This window comes from Larimichthys crocea, chromosome I (genome assembly GCF_000972845.2).
Source record: "Larimichthys crocea isolate SSNF chromosome I, L_crocea_2.0, whole genome shotgun sequence".
NCBI lineage: Eukaryota > Metazoa > Chordata > Actinopteri > Sciaenidae > Larimichthys > Larimichthys crocea.
In genome coordinates this window covers 6,439,094-6,458,819 of record NC_040011.1, presented here as the reverse complement: position 1 = coordinate 6,458,819, position 19,726 = coordinate 6,439,094, and the positions used below count along the sequence as shown (strand labels likewise).

At 41.2% G+C, this 19,726-nt stretch overlaps 1 protein-coding gene across 6 annotated transcripts in view; it reads left to right on the top strand.

Moving 5' to 3' along the window:
* Positions 1 to 19,726, top strand: part of LOC104926109 (histone deacetylase 4) — a 116,333-nt gene that overhangs the window by 66,404 nt on the left and 30,203 nt on the right. For 5 of the 6 annotated variants that reach the window (XM_027277486.1, XM_027277482.1, XM_027277494.1 and 2 more), the window contains 11 exons: positions 64 to 214; positions 3,108 to 3,228; positions 4,844 to 4,962; positions 9,706 to 9,834; positions 10,209 to 10,315; positions 10,498 to 10,617; positions 11,094 to 11,307; positions 11,818 to 12,035; positions 16,666 to 16,938; positions 18,312 to 18,501; positions 18,953 to 19,086. In XM_027277486.1, the coding sequence (XP_027133287.1) occupies positions 64 to 214; positions 3,108 to 3,228; positions 4,844 to 4,962; positions 9,706 to 9,834; positions 10,209 to 10,315; positions 10,498 to 10,617; positions 11,094 to 11,307; positions 11,818 to 12,035; positions 16,666 to 16,938; positions 18,312 to 18,501; positions 18,953 to 19,086 (1,776 nt within the window). The remainder of the gene's footprint in view (positions 1 to 63; positions 215 to 3,107; positions 3,229 to 4,843; positions 4,963 to 9,705; positions 9,835 to 10,208; positions 10,316 to 10,497; positions 10,618 to 11,093; positions 11,308 to 11,817; positions 12,036 to 16,665; positions 16,939 to 18,311; positions 18,502 to 18,952; positions 19,087 to 19,726) is intronic. The other variant, XM_027277483.1, reaches the window with a different exon arrangement.

Genomic DNA, 19,726 nt, shown 5'->3' with positions numbered 1-19,726 from the left:
TACCCATCCCGTGTAGAATCTTTTACCTATCTCCTCTGTCTCCTTGTACTTTCTGTGCACCAGCATCAACAGGATTTACTGGCGCTCAAGCACCAACAGGAGCTGCTGGAGCACCAGAGGAAGATGGAGCAGCAGCGTCACGAGCAGGAGCTGGAGAAACAGCAACGTGAATACAAACTCCAACAGCTTAAAAACAAGGACAGGGGACAGGAGAGTAAGTATGAACTGCTAGTGAATGTGATTGTTTTAACGAAATGACAGAAACCTACATTTGTAAGATGATGTGAGGCTGAAATGTAGTGAGAAAATAGCATTGGTATACACAGAACAAATTTAATTGAATAAAATGTAAAGTCAAGAACAATTACGTAATTCTTGCGGCTCAGTGGTGTCAAGCTCTAAATGAAGAGCATGCAAGAGTCATGTTTGACTTCGCATATATTCCCCCTCCATCTTCTGAGTGCTGCCAACATCTGCTATAACTGAAACACTGTGTCATTTTATCACAGCAGGTGTCAGAGAGTCTTGTCCCCTTGCAGACCCTCTGTCACAGCACCTGTCCTTGTGCCTGTACTTGTCCCAGCAGTCAGAACAGCCTGACCTCACACTTTTACCACAGGGAAAATCAGACAGCCAAGACTAGCTGAGAGGAGCAAGACGTTCAAGTGGCCCACATGGCCCTCGTTTTTATCATTTGTTCTTGTTTTGTAGTGTCATTTTGTTGGAGGAACAAAGTGACAGCAGTAAAATGAAACCAGGCAATTCACTGACTTCATCCATTTATTTTTACTTTCCTTCTAAAGGATCATATTGTTCATTTCAACTACTTTTTTCTGTTGCTTTGGCCATCATTGCATCTTTTCTGATGACATTGACCTCTGGGAACATCGTGACATTTCTAACAAGTCAGAAACACAAGCTGTCAGATGATCAGACAGGTTGTAAATAGCAGTAATAACAGTTAAACCAGATTATCTAAACCAGTTTATTCAAAGCATGTCAGAACTATTGGTAAAAATCTCTCATTGCATCTGGAAACTGTGTACACTTTAAGTAATCATAACCCATAGAATTGCTGGCTAAACCTATAAAATCAAAGTTACTCTTTAATATTACTCACTTGGATTTGAGAGCATCGATGGTGCCTATACAGTCAGGAGTCTTGCTCCAAAGTGCTTTGACTTGGACTGACAAATAAAGCTGTCCTGATATTAACACTCAAACGAGTTTTGACACAATTGCATATTTTTCTGGCAGGAGGGAAATGTTTGTAGCTGTTCTTTGAGCTGTGTCAAATTGCTTTCCTTGTTCCTGTAATTGTTTTATACTGCAGAAATAGAAGGCAGCATGAAAGACTTGAGTCGGGGTGTCAAACATATCAGATCTGGACTGCCAAAGCGTCCAATCCAAGTTCTAGATCCCATTTTTTCAATTATATGCACTGCTACTAAGGACATGAAAGAAATAAGTAAAGACTATAGTTTTTCCAATTTCCAAAATACAAGTGATTAAATGTTTTGTGCCTTTGTAGATTCACTGTGATCTGTAAATTGTAATGCACATAATGACAGAAGACTGCCTGAATGTGGAAAAATACTTATTTTTCTCAAGGCATCTCATCTGTTTTGTAAATGTTTGGTTCTTTAATTGTCAGTGTTTTTTAAAAATGTTTCTTCTTTACACTAAAAGAAAGGGAACACTGTGGAGGTGTTGTTATTTATAGGTTATTATGTAATGGTTTTACTGGTCTGGCTCACTTGAGATCAAATTGGGCTCTGTGTGGTCCATGAACTAAAAATGAGTTTGACATTCCTGATTGCCTTGTCATTAAAAAGTGCTATATGTTACTTAATGTTTGTATCCACTTAATACAGTATTTAAATGGCTCTAAAAATGTGGTGAGAGTGCCTTCTTTCAACATACTGGTGTCTGTATGTACACATTTACGTGGACCACACATAATTATGTGCTTATCCTGATCATATTTTGGAAACTGCTGCATACATATGCTGCTGAGGAGAAAATGCATCACTTTAACTACTGTTAAGTCAGTGCCTGTAATCACAAAGTCCACAGCCATGCAATAATGGAGTATTCAAGTATGACGACTGAGATATTTCCTTGTTACACTAACAATAATCAAGATTGATTATTGTTAGTGTGGCTGTAAAATGCTCTGATGTGGGTTGTTTTTGGCAGGCCGTGATGTGGTTTTTCAGCACAAATCCTCCTGAATATAGTTAATGGTAGAGACCCACATTTGCTACCATGATTGTCTGCCAGTAAAGTCCTATTCCTCAACCATTCTCTGCTGGGCAAAGTGAGCCTACAGTTTGACGTCTATGGAAAGAGCATTGGGTTGTAAACAGAGGGAGCTTTGTTAAGTACTGCAATAAATTGCATAGAAGGCAGTCTCATAAAAGCCAATTTGCCTCAGTGGCTAAGCAGATATATTGGGATGTCAGCACTTCCAGATGCACCATGATTTAGAGAGTATATATTAGCTGTTGTCACTTTCATATACTGTATTTACCAATTTCTCTCTCAGCCGTGACACATCACTCACACTGTCGCATTCTTGGAAAAACACACCTCCACTGTTTTTCCTGTATTCTCAAAACAACATTTTTTTTCTTTTTTTCTTTTGCACCCTTTATTGCTCCCCTCACTCGGCTCTTCATTTTTTCTCGCTCTCACTCATCCACGTTCCTCTCCCTGGACAATTTGTTTGTAGCTACAGAATGAGAGTGGTAATTGAGCAGAGACCAGGGGCTGAGTGAAACTCATGATGTGCGTCTTCGAGGCAAGTTACACTGCACTCCTGTCGTCTCTGTGGAATTTCAGTGAAACTCTGATGCAAGATGGTGCACTCTGTATGTAGACAAAAACCCATTATCTGTCAAAGTATGGATGGATGTTGTTATAACCCTCGTGCAAGTGTCTCCGATTGAGAAGAAGGGCACAGTACAGTAGAGGCACGGAAGCACAAAGATCTCCAGAAATGCAATACTAAATGTGGCAATAAATAAGGTAGTTGTGTGGAAAAGTACACAAACATTTGGTTACTGAACTTCCTGTGTCACTGTGTATCTCTCTGTCTCCGTCAGGTGCAGTCGCTAGTACAGAGGTTAAGATGCGACTTCAGGAGTTTGTCCTGAACAAGAAGAAAGCCCTGGCTCAGCGAAACCTAAACCACTGTCTGCCCAGCGACCCACGCTTTTGGTATGGGTGAGTGTCACAGCCCATCACCGCAGAACCACTTATGGCTTGGGATGTGACCGGTTGTACACATCAAAAATTAATGTGATATGAAGTCAAGATTCAAGTACTTCTTTTTATTAAAATATTGATTTCAAGTTGATTGTGAGAAATGGGCACAATGAGAGCTTCATGCCAAATGAAATTAGAAATGTGCATTTTTTGAGCTTTATTTGACAGAGACAGCTTGAGGAGTGACAGGAATGTGGGGAGAGAGAAATGGAGAATGACATGTGGGAAAGAGCCACAGGTCGGATTCGAACCCTGGGCCGCCGCGGGAATTACCTTTATTCATGGGGCGGATGGTCTACTAACTGAGCTAAACGACACCCCAGAAATGTGCATCTTTTCTAATAGCAAACTTCATTGTTACATTTAAAAAATGCATTATGCACTTCAAATATAAAATGTAAAAATTTTATGTCCACAAACAACATACTTCAATGCGTCTACAAAATCCTTAAAGAAAAGCTGAATTGGAAAACAAATCAAGGACAAGAGCCTGTCCTGTCCTTTCTTTCATACAAACCTTTTAGTGATCTTTAAATGTTATGTACATTTTTTATGTTCCACACAGATGAAACCTTTTTTTTCCCGAGCTATCAAATATCAGACAGCATTGTATGCTTTTTGTGTTCCTAAAGGGCTTTTAGTTTTTGCCTTTTCTCATCTCAGCTAAAAAATCACCTCACTTGGAAAATATCAAACATAAAAGCCTCAATGATGAGCGACATGAAAGAAGTCCCTCATCATCATGCAAACATGGCATATCTTGTGTTGTTGTGAACTCCTGATGAGTGGGTGTTCCTGTGCGAGTTAAGAAGTTAACATCAGCGTTAGCATCTCTGACTGTTAAAGTACAGAGAAAATGTTGAAGGAACAAGGCTTTTTTTTCTGTCTACATCTGTAGTCTCTGATTGACAGCTGGTTCTCTTTGAGGTGTGTTTGTGTGTGCGTGAGTGTTTGAAGTGGGCATAGAAAAAAGACAATGCCACCTCTCCTGTGCTTTAAATATTTGAAGAGGCTCTAAGCAGTCAAACATTTCTGCCAAGGCAGGAAATGATGGGGCAATCTAGTGTGTGCCATCATTGAGGTTTCCTATCATTGTCACCACCATTTCTTTGTTTTCCACCTGTTTACTTTCTTTAAAGTTCTTCCATTCATTTATTTCCTATTTTATCTCTCTCTCTTTATTTATATATATATAGATATATTATATCTAATATATTATATATATATCTATAAGATTATATATATATATATTCTCTCATCCTGCTTCTCTCACCTACTCCATCCCTATCTATGTGTATTTTTCACCCACCAGGATATCCTTTGTGTTCCTCTCCATCCCACCCACATTGCTGTCCTCACTCTGCTGCATACTTTAAACTGTTGACCTTGAGGAGCGAGATAGAAGCTGTTTGTCACTAAGCCTTTTGCGTGTCTATGGGTGTGTATGTGTGTTGAGGGGTCTATGGACAGGTATGGTAAAGTAGGTATACTGCGAGCTTGGGAAGCATGCATGGAGCCAGAGCTCATCTGATTTATTGCATGTTATACTGATGTATTTCATTTCTTTCTGCAGAAAAACACAGCACAGCTCTTTGGACCAGAGCTCTCCTCCTCAAACAGCATTGTCAGCGTACAACCACCCAATGCTGGGCACATATGACTCAAAAGATGACTTCCCTCTCCGCAAAACAGGTACAGAACAGTGCTATGATTTCTTTCTGACATCCATATTCCTCCACCTCTTAAAAAAACAGTCACCCATTTCACGTCCATTGATGGGAACCCTAATCTCTGAAATGGCTTATTTAGTTTCAAAGTCAGGCACATGAACCAGGAGTCAGCCACTGGAGGATTAAAAGTAGCCCTTAATAAAATATTATCAAAAAATGGTCTTCTATTCTAATGTAAATTACAGAGGATGGATGGATAAGAGAATGTAGAATAGAACGTCCAGTGTCTAAGATTTAGGGGGCTCTGTATACAGAATGTAACATGCATGGCTACGTTTTCATTAGTGGGCAACCAACTGCCTTCAGTCCTTTCATGGTCTCACAGTGAATGAACTTGGAAATATTTGAAGGTTGCTTACTTTTATTCAGCCTTTAGCTTCATCATCATGTGTTGTTGATGAAGAAAGAGATTTTTGAAAAGCTTGTTGGCTCTTCTCCTATTTCAGACTCATTCACACAGATATTGACCAACACATTCAGGCAGGCTCCTTCACAGACGTCATAGATCAAACTGTTCAACAAAACAACCCTTGAAGAGTCATAGGAAGCACGTAAAAACCACAGTTCCTGCCTTTAGTACGCATTTCTCCGTCCTTCTGTCCATGTCGAGTACGGCCAAGCTGTGATTGTTCACTTAGTGTCAGCAGCTGCTTTGGCAGTATCGCTGCCTGCTTTCACAGCTGGAGGCCAAGCTCTGTGTACTCTCCACTCCTGCCCACCTGCTGTGAGCTGGAGGCAGGAATGATTTATCCTGGCACACAACCTGAGACGGCAAGTTTCAACTTTCAGGGCCACTCCAATGTAATTCAGGAATTTCTTGGGGTGCTGGTGGTGCTGAGAAATATTCACAACTGACTGCACTGAGAAACATAAAGAAAATAACATATTTTCACGAGAAAAGGAGTTTGAGATCTGCAAGCTCTGTTCTTTCTGTCAGTTGTGAAGAAAGGCAGAAAGGGAATACTGACATTTGCGCACATATTGCATGGCTGTTGAGGAACTGTTGTGTCAACAGTGAGGAGACATAGATCAGATTAGTCGGGCAGACAGAGAGATGAACTGTGCTCAAGAGGAAGTGAGTGACAGTGGTCACCATAGTTGTGCGCCGCTCTGACGACTGGAGCTGTCACACATGACGTTGTTCCCCTCAGTGTCCCATTTTGGTGTTGTACAGTATGCGTGTAAATTGAAAATGTATGTTAAGAAGTGAGGCCAGGCATACAGTTTATTACAACAGGGGTTCATTGTGCAAGTCTGAGAGGCTTTGTGATAATGGCTCTGAGAACACAGAGGGCCACTTTGAATGCTGCGGCAGGAAGTCTGTTAGGCTCTCATGACAGACACAGACTTGTCATGCTGACCCCCTTTTCTACCCCCACACTTTCAAACACTGTCTCACACACACACACACACACACACACACACACACACACACACACACACATTCCCATGCACTGAACATTTAAATCCTGCAGGACTTCCGTGTTCATTGTCAAAAACGTAGCTGTACATTTTCACACTTTGATTCAGAGTCCAGCAAGTGAGTTTCTGTGTCTCACTTGAGAACAATGTGTAATGCATTTGGTGTTACTATGGTTGTCTCCCTTCCTACTTTTAAACCCACAAACCAAGATTAGATCCATTTCCTGGTGACTTCCTCCTCATTCAATCCTCTCCGCTTGAATCCCCAGTGGTTGTTGGCAGACAGTAACCACTTCACAGTATTTACTAAACCAAACTCATTGGTAAAAGCATGGTATTTTATACATGTAATTTGTCTCATTGGCTTTGAACTTGACACTGAATGACTGCCTTTAATCACAAGACAACAAATCTGTCAGTCTATCCACGCATCTGGCTACCTACAGTATGTCCTTCTAACCTATCTGTCTAATGTATCATCAGCATATAAGATATTTCTGGGAAGCTGCATTGATGAGTTTCAGCAAACTACTCTATTGATTTTCATGTGCCTCCCTCCCGCTCTGCCCTTCCTTGGAAGAGCAGTATGGCTTCCCCCGGCATGTCTCTTGCAGCTCGGGACTCCCATCTGTCAAAACAGATGAGCAACTGATCAATATGTTTTGTATCAGAGAACCTGTTTCCTCCTCCACTCCCTATTGAAATATTAAGCACCACTTATAGAGACGTTTAATCTGGTATTGATATGTCATCAGTGGGGTAGGCATGGGGACTTTACTGGGTCTTGTATAGTTTTAATGGCTATCTTAATGTGTGAGAGTCAATTGCGAGAGAGACCTTGAAAGTTATTTCTGTCTCAAGCAGAATTGTGTGAGAGGAAATAATAATATGAGCATATAAACTGTAACTGACTATACAGTGCTACTTTAGATTCAGGCAGTATTGTGTGTTATTTCACTTCCTCACCTTAAAAGCAGTTATAAAGCCAGGACTGTGGGTTGTACAGTAAGTTTTTGCGTCTGTTTCGTTGTGGACAAAAATGAGGGAGAGAGGCTCGACAACAGAGAGGAGACAAAGTTGTTCCAGGGATTTAGAGGAAGGGACAGAGAGAAGGGGATGGATAGAGGTGAAGGAGGGAGAAAGGGCTGCAGTAAAATGCCAGCATCAGCAGTAAAACCAGTCTGGGCCCTCTGCAGCGAGTGTGTTCGCACGTGTGCACACTGGTGTGCTTTTGCCCAGTCGGCATTAACACTCTTCAAAGTCACTGTGTCCGGAGGTGAACATCCCCATGGCGACCAGTGCCCAGCAAACACACACACGCCTGCTTCACCCTCCTTCTTTCTCCTTTACTGTCCTCCTAACCTCCCTCTAACCTTCCTTCTCTCTCTCTCTCTCTCTCCGCCTTCTATCTGCTCATTTCTTAATGACTGAGGACGCACAAACACAACCTTGACCACCCCCCTCATCTATTCAACCATCTCTGTGTGCCTCCTCTCTCGTCTCCTGGCTACAAACCAGACTGTGTTCAGTTTGTGTCACATTTGCAGACAACTGTAGCTCCTAACAGTGGAGGATAATAAAGTTTCTTGTGACACCGGGTTAATATTAATATTTGTAAAGCATAACAAAGGTATGTCATATATTTGTTTATGATTTAGCATGTGCATAGAAAGAGATAATTGAGTCGACTTTTGGTAGGCCCAACTATAATAATCATAGTAAGTGTGTCTGATTTCAGCCAAATTCTCAATACCACGGTTCATTTCCTCTCCTCATTGTTAATAAAATGATATGGCTTTATGCACTATAAGAATCAAACAGGCTTAAAAATAATGTTGAATTAAAAGAGTCTTCATTAGCAAATGCCAACATTCATGTAATGTGCCTGCATTAATTAAACACCCAAATGCTTTTTTGTAACATATCAGAAAATTATGGAAGAAATCTAATTTTCAATCATAGTTTTAGATCATATTCTAATAAATATGGCAATCATTTTTGTAATATCAAACTACAGTTCCCTGTGCATCAGGCTAAAATTGAACTTGAATGCACTATGCTCCCTCTGCTACTTTCTCGACTAATGCATACTGTAGCAGTATAGCATTAGTATTTTATCCTGACCCACCCCATCTCTCTTAACAAAGACTTTGGAAGATTGCCGTCCACTTAGAAGAAGCTCTTTTTTAAATAATTGAGTTTCATAAGTTCAGCAGCATGTTCCCCTTAAAATTGAAAGTGCATTTGAAAATGTACTTAGACATTATAGATTCACAATAGGTCATCTCAACCCCACTGATCAGGAGGTGCATTGAGTGCTTGCACCTCTTTGAAGGTACATTAAAACTTTGTGTAGCTCCATCTTGCCTTGATTAGCATTCAAGGGTACAGGAAGCCAGGGCCAGAGGATTTCTAATGATCTTTTAAGAATAAAGCACTACAGTACACAAAGAGCTCTATCTTTGAGCCAAATGAATGTAGCATGGTCTGTTTGATACAAGTTTGTGGGATGAGCAGGGTCAACCATTGGTCAACCATCCAGCTTCAGCTAATTGAACAGAAGTAATCCAGTGGAGGAGGGAATAAAGCTGTCCGTGTCTGGGGTAGTCTGGTAGAGAGACACCAACACAAGATTGGCCAGAAAAGGTCAGGTCCTATCCCTGAGCCTGACAAGATTCCCACAGTATTCTGAATGCTTGCCTCGTCTTGCTCCTACCCTCATGGACTCCAAATCCAGAACGTGAGGATCTCTTTGCAGAGCCCTATGAAACGTAGAACTAGGCTTACACATACCCATACAAACGTCAGGACACACACTGGCATTTTTTTGGTAATTGAAAGTGTCTGGAAACAAGCAGTGTTCATTACCAGAGCGCGGAGGCAGCATCATTAAGCGTGGGGTCAAGAAAGCTGCCAGTTGGCTGCTTCCCCTCTTGTTGCCACACTTCCCACTGTCACAGGATGATGGCTAACCTCAGCTCTCGAGTCCGTCAGCCAACACATACAGTGTAGCCTATGGGGACAAGCTCATTAGCCCCACTACATGCCTGCGAACAAGCTCCCACTTGGGCAGCCCAGCAATCCACCACAAAGCTGAGTGCCAGAGTGGTAATTTAGAAGAGAATCTGTAATTTTCATTTATGGGGTGTAACATATTAATATTTTTAGACTAGGTGGCCCAGTTGGAAATCAGTTTTTTAACCCTGCCATTGCTTAACTCTACCCACTTCCCCTTTTGAGTAAATCCCCATCATGTTCTTTTTTCCTCTCTGTGTCTTGTCAGCCTCTGAGCCCAATCTGAAGCTTCGTTCCCGACTAAAGCAGAAAGTGACAGAGCGTCGCAGCAGCCCTCTGCTCCGAAGGAAAGATGGTCCCATCACTACTGCCAAGAAGCGTTCCTTAGACGTGGCTGGTGAGCACTCTTGTCACTGGATTCATCTGTTTATAATTTGGTATCATGGCAAAGATGTGCACAATCTGATTTTTCAAAGTTCTTTCCAAGACACATAAAAAAAGATTAAAATATCCTGTTTTTTGCATAGCAATGTGTTTTCAAAAGGTGTCATATAAATCAAATTAAATACCATCATCATCTTTTGTGTTATTGAGGTTTTGTGAAAAAAATTAAAATAAATTTAAACCAATACTGTTGTATGAATACATTCCAGAAGGGCTGTAACAAAAAAAGGTCAAGTAGTAATGGGTCATATTTCATCTCAGAAAGTTGATTGGCCCAGGCCAGCGTGTTAGAAAAATCTAATTTATGTGCTGTGTGTGTTCTTCTAGAGTCTGCATGCAACAGTGCACCAGGCTCAGGTCCCAGCTCCCCCAACAACAGCTCCAGTAACATCCCCAGTGAGAATGGGGTCACCATCTCCAGCAGTCCAGGAGAGGTAATCAACATGGCTGCAAGTGTCTGCATGTGTATGCTCAGCGTTTTTGCATCTGTGTGTATGAGGCAGACAGGTGGCCAGAGAACTCCAGGAGGAGATTGGCAATGATTATCTATTTTAATCAATGGCTATGTCTAAAATCTGAGTATTTACTCTAATGTTGTGTGGTTGTGTGTGTTCAGGCCTCTTTGCTTCAGAGGTTGGCTGCAAGAGAAGGTTCAGTTAGCCAACTCTCTCTCTACACCTCTCCTTCTCTGCCCAACATCACCCTGGGACTACCAGCCACAGGTCCTGCTAGCACCGTGAGTATCAGTCAGTGCACAATATTATAATGGTACAACACAGCATCACTCATTACACCAAAGAATATTTAGTTTGCAAAACATGCACCTAAAATGCACCCTTGTATCTCTAATGGATGGTATTGGCTTACTTGGAAATAAATTGACAGCATTCTCTGCCTTAGTTTACTACAGAGAATAATAATGTGTTCATTAAAATAATCCGTCACTGAGTTGTTATCTTTCAAGCTAGTCTATGCAAACAGAGTTTGCCAAGTCTAAACTGGGATTCCACAGAAAAAATTAAAAAAAGCTCTAATAAATGATTTTTGGCATGGAGATGTCTTACATGTCTCTCTCTCCATCTGATTCTCTTTCTCCATCTCACTCCCATTCTGTCTCATTTGACCTTTGTTTGTCTCTATCCATCTGCCTCTTTCTGTGTCTGCCTGCCTCGTTTCTTCTCTGTCCTTGTGTCTCAATCTCTCTCTTTGTAGGTGGTATCAGGACACCAAGATGGTGAGAGTCGTCTGGCATTGCCTGCGTTACAGCAGGGCATTCCTCTGACCCCTCCATTCCTGCCCACTGCCCACCTGCCCTCCTACTTGGCATCTTCAGCTCTGGACAGGGAGGGGGCTGGAGGGGGTACGGCTGGTCACAACCCCCTTCTCCAACACATGGTACTGCTGGAACAGGGCCACAGTCCAATTGGTCAGTATTCACTGTATTTACTTTACTGCAGCAGCCAGTAACTGTATTATTATTATTATTATTATTATTATTGTTGTTGTTATTATTATTATTATTATTATTTATATTATTATTATTATTATTATTATTAATATTATTGTTTTGCCATAATAACGCACACTACTCTACACATTTCCTTAAATGTTTTACATTACTTGTGAAAAGGAATAGAAATGTATCCAAACTGTCCGGTACAGTCCTCTGTTTTTAAAGACATAAAAAAAAGTAGCCTTGGCTGAGCTGGAAACCAACAGCGTTGCATCTAAAATGTACAGCTAATATTTTTGTTAAGCAGTTCCTGTCATGTGGTGATGCCCCTGTGTACTCCAGTGTAAAGTCTCCAGTCGTGTCATTGCCTCCCTGTTGTACATCTCTACACTCACGCTGGAGAGTGAAATGTATTCACAAAAGGAATGATTCACTAATAAGACCTAATAACATTCTCCTGTGACTACTCTTTGTTTACCACAGTTGGTCTGGGTGGCCTCCCACTGCCGTCACCTGCTGTCTCCAAACTTGCACGGGGCCACCGTCCCCTGGGAAGAACCCAGTCAGCACCTTTGCCCCAGCAGCAATGTGGCCAGGCCCAGGCTCTGCAGCAGCTAGTGGTCCAACAGCAGCACCAGCAGTTCCTGGAGAAACACAAACAACAGTTCCAGCAGCAACAGCAGCAGCACATCATCAACAAGGTAGCTCAATGCGCGTGTGTCTGTGTGTGGGTACTATACATACATACATGTGTGTGCATGTGTCAATAAAGACAATGTTTGAACAGTTGTGGTGAAGCAGCCAGCTATATGTATGTGCATGTCTATACAAGTGTGTTTCATGAGTCTCTGCGTGGTGTAGGCACATTTGTCCACCCCATCTACATAACGCTGATATGGTTAATATCTGTGAATCCCGTGCTCCAAGAAAAGGATGAATCAGCCTGCAATCAGCAAGTCTTCTAGCAAGTCTTTCTTGTCTGTGTTCGTGTATCCCTACTTCTCTCTGTCACCCTGGCAACTGTGCTCTGGAGGAAGCCGCCACCATATATGGTCACACGGGAAGTGTGACTCACTGCATCATTGTGTGTGTGTGTGTGTGTGTGTGTGTGTGTGTGTGTGATGAGGGGATTTGCAGCATTATAAGGTTATTGTAAAGAGGGAGATGGTTGTTTGTGTTTGTGTGTGCATCCATATGTGTGCATGTGCTGAAATTCCTGTAGGATTAAGCGCCATTAACTTGTGCTGTTGGTGACTCCCTCTTCTTTGAGACTCCATGCTGTTGTGACTCCAGCTAATTAAGTCAAGCTTAGGTGTTGAAGTAGGTTATTATTTTCATGTTACATTAATTTGTGTTAATGCTCTTTTCTTCAGGCAAATTAAAATGAGAATTTGAGATCTTGCATTGCATGTTTAAAAAATACAAACAGGTTTGTTGTAAAATGACATTTTCCATTGCTTTAGGTTGTATGTGGTGTTGAAAAATCAAAAAAGGGCCTCTCTAATTATTGTGAGCATGTTCTGGTTCTGTTCTGTCGAGTTATTAGGGGTTCATCTGCCTGGACTTGACCAGGCTTGGCACAGAGGACGCAGGAGTCAGCTTTGGTTCTAGTCCTTTTATTTGAATTTTTGACGAATTATCAGCAGGTTGAAAACCAAAAGCGTCTCTTTGCTCCAGTGACTCAAAACACACCCAGGTGCTCACCCAAGGTTAATCACACTGGTGCTTCTTCCTCTTTCTCTGAACACCAAGTGAACACTGGGCCCTCGACTGCCCTCTGGCACACTTCATTCCACCACATCCCCACAATGAAAAATAAACAGCATATAATTATGATAACCTAATCAACTAAAGGCATGACTGCAAATGTGTTCATGACTACAAACCTGCGTGCATTTTATGTATGCATGCGTGTATGTGCACTACACTTTAAACATTCACCACATCCCCACAATGAAAAATAAACAGCATAACCCAACACCCTGTGCTTTCAATTCATTGTGGATGTGTGAAACAGGATTCCTTCTCTAAGCAAGTGTATCAAATCACAGACCAATCAATGTAGATCCATATTAATTAAGACATTTACAGCAGGCATTCCTCTTAGATAATAACCAATTCATACATAAGTGCATAGCACAGATTTATAGTAACTATGATGATCTGAGCAATGTTGGCTTATGAAATACAAGTAATGTTTGCCTCCTTCCTTCCTGCTTTTGAATATCTCCACATTAACCTCTAATAATAAATAATTAAATAAATATATACTTTATTGATCCCTCAGTGGGGAAGTTCTTTTTTTCACTCAGGTTTTTCATAAAGATGTGTTTACAGAAAGCAAGGGGAAATTGTTGCCCCTTGCTCAAACAATTATTGCTGTAATATAATTCAGATAAATGAAAGGTTTATAAATGTATCCAGCATGCGTAACCCGTCATCAACAGAATTGCTACCACTGTAACTTCCTCCAATCTGTTTTGAAGCAGCTCACGTTCCAAGTTCCTGTTCGATTACTGATAATCTGCACCATACACTGGTAAAAACTTGTACCTGCAATTTACAGTATGTTATTTCCTGTACTTCTCCCTGACTTTATCAGCAGTTGAGGGTAACCCCGTTCAACCTTCAGTAATAATATAACACTAATAATCTGCAAGTTCCCATATTCCAGATGTTGCTTACTATTATTGTAATGTATTTTGGAATATGCACTGACTGGAATTGTGGCTCAGTGTGTTCCCTATTTAGCTTAAAGGAAGTTGGTATCAGGTTTGAACCTGCGGGACAGCTGAGGCCTCTCTGTGTAGAGTTTGTGTGTTTCCTCTAGCTGCTCTGGTTTCCTCACAGATAGCCTGTAGGTTTGAATATATAGGTGTGTCAGCCCTGTGATATACTGACAACCTGTCCAGTCCACCTGTCATTTTACACTTTTTGGGAAGATTGGTTCTTTTTTTAATCTCTTCAGCTTTTAACAAGTTGTAAGTATCCAATTAACTTAAGTGACAAGTTGAAGTTGTAGCTGTAAAGAGATTAAGAGGATGGTGGTCGTTCAGTTAACTGCATCCTTACTGTATAGCTTTAAAAGATCAATTAACTTTTCATTCCACATATCATCTGGAATTTGCAAGGAAGCCGCTTGTGTTGTGTGACGCCCTCTGAGATCAATTTAACCTGCTATATTTATTGCTTTGTCGGTAATAATCCAAACTTTTGTTCTGTACTGAAGAACAACCTTTAGCAAGTTGTGCAATAGTGCTACAGATGATGCACATCAGATGAGTATTGGCACCATAACCAAACCATCTCGTTAATGTTGTTATTTATTGGGGCACAAACAATAAAATCGCCAACAGCTGCAAAAGAAGGTTCTGACAGTGGCATCTACAGCTGTCTCAGATACTTGTTTTTCCCGACTATTGCAAAAAATCCAGCTTGCTGACATATGGCTGGTGTACAGTCGTTAGACTTGTATACCCAGGAGTCCTATTCTTACAAAATGTAATATAAATAAATTACATGTCCCCAGCCAGTCTTTACTTTGTTTTCTTTGTGTTCTGCCTCTCGTACAACACAGCAGAATGCAAAAGTACCCCCAAGAAATACTATTGATTGCTGCATAATAAAGTCAGGTTCTGGAAAACAATACACTTGCAGCACACTTTCTATTTCACATGAGGAAGTGTAGCTGCACGTCTCTGCTGAATGATTTTAATATTGGTTTTTATTATAGAGATAAGGACTATCACGGCTACCATTAAATTTGATACTTACCATATGTATGAGTTCAGTATCACAAACTATCTTTACAAAATGTCCCAGTGGTGTGGTGTGTTTAGTTTCATTGATCTGCCCTGTTTATTGTCGGACATTCACCACTTTGTAAAACATGACTCATCCGAGGCCTTACATCCTCTCCTTGTTCACATTTTTTAGTCAAGTCAGCAATGAAAAGGGGCCTTTCCTGCTAACTTAAAAGTTGGCTTTAACAGTCAGACATGTTGGCAGCAAAGAAAGGAATCTTGAAACGGTTCCAACCCGAGCCTGCTGCCTACCCCTAATTAATTACCTGAGACAGTTAAGGCATTCTGTGGTATCCTCACTTACATGTTATTGTTGTTGAAGTGTTTTAGAGACACCGATAGTGACAAGAGTCAACTAGTAGCAAGTGTTTGTGTATACAACCACCTTTTCATTCTCCACCCCCCGCTCTTCTAACTGATTCGACGGCCTTGTGTTGTGTCGGTCCTCCTTACGGTTCACAACCCAGCAACTATTTGGTCCGCTAAAAAGGGGAGTTAGAAGGAGAGACAGAGCACAAAACAAGAGAGAAAGGAAGAGTGAGAATCAGAGCAGCAGGAGTGGATGAGTGTTTTGAGTTTGTTTGGAGAAGAGGGACTGGGATGAGGCAAGAGCCTGCTCTCTGACGTCAATGGACTGTTCCCTGGGCAATATGCCAGCCGTGTGTGTGTGTGTCTGTGTGTGTGTCTGTGTCTGTGTGTGTGTCTCTCTGTGTGTCTCTGTGTGTCTCTGTGTGTTCCATGCACAGAGGTCCACTCCAATCATGACCTACCCATCAAGGTTGAGGTCTCTGACGACAGGGACAGCTGCCACAACAAAATTCCCACAATTGTCCCTCTGCATTTCTTCCTCTCTTTCTCCCTCATGTCCTTTTCTCAGTTTTCTCCTCTCCTCTACCTGCATACTGTATGAATGCCAAACACAGACATGGTGTTTATTGGAGGAGTTTTTAAATGAATAACCTATCAGAGTTCAGAGTTCACTTTATCCTCTATCTACATGTACAGAAAGTACAAGTGTTTGGCTGATGTTAGCTTTTGTTTGGTTAAACTTGAGGTTAGATATTTTCCTTTTTGCACTCGATCTGATCGATCAGCTATTTTTGGAATGGAAAACATCTTCATTGGACCAACATTTGTTAAAGGGGTTCATTATCGACATTGTTGTCTTTGATGTTCTCTTAGTTAATAGGGTGAAGTCCCCTTTCTTCCTAAACTTTGATCATTTGTTTCTCTTCAGGAGACATTTAAGGCAGTTTTATAGCCTCAAATATTTAATATATATAGTATTTTCATTTTTAAAGCTACACTCTTGACAGTATACAAGATTTTTCATATTATACATGGTTCTCTGTGTCCAGTTTTGTTATTTGCAAGCACTGGTTCCTTATTTTAGGTTGCTATTACTCCATATCCCACACTTATTTTTTATCCAAGAGTGTGTTCATGCATAACCCAGTAAAAAAATCTGACCCCTAATCATATCAATGTGCTGTAAAACGTCTTACCTGAACTTCTCATCATCTTCCAGATCATGTCCAAGCCCAGTGATCAGGTCTCGGCTGTAAGCTCCAGCGCCTCAGGGCCGGCGAGACAGCACCAGAGTCACCCAGAGGAAACGGAAGAGGAACTTAGGGAGCACCAGGAGCTCTCCACCTCATCCTCATCCTCATCCTCTACATCTATACAGGAGACAGGGCCTCTGCGAGGGCTGGTCATCAAGCAGGAGCCCCCAGACCCTCAAGAGCAGGATGAGAGGGAGCAGAGGGACAGACAGGCCGAGAAGGACTTCCTGTTCCGACAGGTAAGCAGGCAGGGAGAGTGAATTATGTAAATTGCAGACTGAATTAAATTGGATTTGGTTAAAATGCAGATTTCACAAGTTCATCCTGCTTTTCAGAAATTCCAGAGTAAAAAATAAGGATTGAAACCGAAATGCTTACAAATTCTAGTCTTTATAAACCTGGTTCAAAGTAACTGTAATTTAACACCATGGATGAATCATTTTCACTGGTTTTAAGGAAAATGGATGAGAATTATCTGACAGCAGTGACAGATGGAGCTTGCAGTGACTGACTGAAACATTACACTCTATATTCGATCCTTCCTGACTGTCTGTCCTGCTCACTCTCCGGCATAGTTTAAGCTATATTTCAATGTTTTTTCCCCCAAATCACACGAAACATTCTTGCACACACGCTACACATGTTCTACTTATCCAGAGTAGTGTGTTTTCTATGAATGGCTTAGGGCATGTGTGCCTCCTCCACATTACTCCCTAACACGACTCCATATGTGCAGTCACATTCTCATGCTTTCAAAATATGAGCTGTACGCCCACACAAAAACCCTCTTTTGCATACAACATACATATATTTTCTATCTCTATGTTACTCGCTTAATATCTGTGAGCACGCACGCATGCACACACAGTCAGGACACCATGTCCTCATCTGTCTAGCCCATCCCTGCTGTCCGCTCAGCCAAATTCAATCAGGCACTCCTCTCACTGTCGCCATGGCGCCCATAGTGTAAGCAGACACGCCCATCAGAATTGAACAACAGGATTGCTCGGTGAGGCTCTTTTTGAGTGGAAAGAGCACCCATATATTTCTAATTTCTAAGTCTCTGAGCACTTACATGAGACTGTTTCAAATAAAATCATGAATAAGTCTGCGGTCCAAAAATTGATTTCTCGCTTTGTTTGCTGTTCTGTGAGGAGTTTGATGGATTATTTTTTGTCTAGTGTTCTTGGTTGCTCCCTTTATAGTCACATGAACAGAGTAATCATCATGTGAACTTGAGTTGAGAATAAAATGCTTTTAGGTTAATAGGAACCATTTGTCAAAAGACAGACTTAAGCACAGTCTTTTTAACTGAAGGATCACATGAAAGGTAGTGTAGGACCTCTAGGTTAATAACCTGTCAATTAAATATATGACAGATTCTCCTGAATTATTACCACATTTATTGGTGTTGCCATGTGATGGCTGTACAGAGCAGAAAACCGCTATGTCACTGTGTAACATATTCAACTCCTGTAAATACAACCTACAGTATATTCTGTATCAGTGCCGTTTGGTCTTATCAAGCGTTGAGTGCCATCTTCTGGTAAGAGGAAGATATTGCAGTCCAGCAGTCTTAAAGTACATGTCACTTGTGTTTTATGTGCATAAGCAGCAGGCTCTGCTGTTAGAGCAGCAGCGAATCCACCAGTTGAGAAACTACCAAGCCTCCATGGAAGCCGCCGGGTTATCAGTCAGCTTTGCCGGACACCGCCCCCTCTCCAGGGCTCAGTCTTCTCCAGCGTCCGCCTCCTTCCCCATGGTAGTACAGGAGCCACCTGCCAAGCCTCGATTTACTACAGGTCTGTTGAAAAATGATAATAATATGGGTCTTGCTTACACATATCTTTTTATTGCGGTGTGTACCGCTCTCACACAGATCATCTGTCATAATGTGGAGCAGCAAACAGCAATCTAGAAACACACTTTCATCCTGCTGATTGTAGGTTAGAGGAAACCACACAGGATGATGAGCTATCACGCTGTACAGTGGCTGTGTATATGCACAAGACTGTTGCTAGGTATTCTCAGCCCCCCTGATGATATAACCCGGTAAAAGTGTAATTTACTGTTCAGAATCACCTCATCTCTGGGGAACCTCTCTACATAACCTCTTGTTTATGAAGGAGCAGGTGCAATACATAATAACACCATAAGACTGTGTGATTATAGGAATCTTGTCGTGACAACCGTTCATGTCCTTGTTGTTAAAGATACACAATTACTCTGAAACTCTGTGTGTGTATCTTCCAGGTCTGGTTTATGACTCTTTGATGCAGAAGCACCAGTGTATGTGTGGGAACACCACCAGTCATCCAGAGCACGCTGGCCGCATCCAGAGTATCTGGTCCCGACTGCAGGAAACAGGCCTCAGGGCGCACTGCGAGGTAAGGCCACAGTAACGTTTGAGCACAGTGCCACAGAGCCTATTGGATGTAACATTACAAGACATAGAGATGAATACATGTAGTATACTGGACCTACACTTACTAACCCCCTATGAAATTATCAGCATTAATATTATTATTATTAATATTATTATTATTAGTAGTAGTAGTAGTAGTAGTAGTAGTAGTAGTAGTAGTAGTAGTAGTATTATGCAGTACATAAAAAAATAGATAATAGACTAAGCTAATAGACTTGAATTGTCTTGTCCTAGAACTGCAGTAAGCTGAGTATCAAAAATTGCTTTATTTGATCTAGTGCGATTTTCTCTGCTGCATTTCTTCATCTTCTCATGAAATTGAATGTAATAATAGTATGGCATGTGTGCAGCACCATAACATTATCAAGAATGAAACAAACTAAGAAATAACTCACATTTAAATGTAAATGATCTTTTTTTTGGATTTGTGAGAAAAGACAAACATGATAAGAATAGACAGCATACTTAATCATGAACTTAACATTACATGCTACTCTTTAACTCTAAAATGTAGGTTGTTGTTGTGTCCAGAAGGGGGCAGTGTGTAGCCATTTTCTCTTGACACTTGGCTTTACCAATAAAAACAATGTATTATGAGGTTA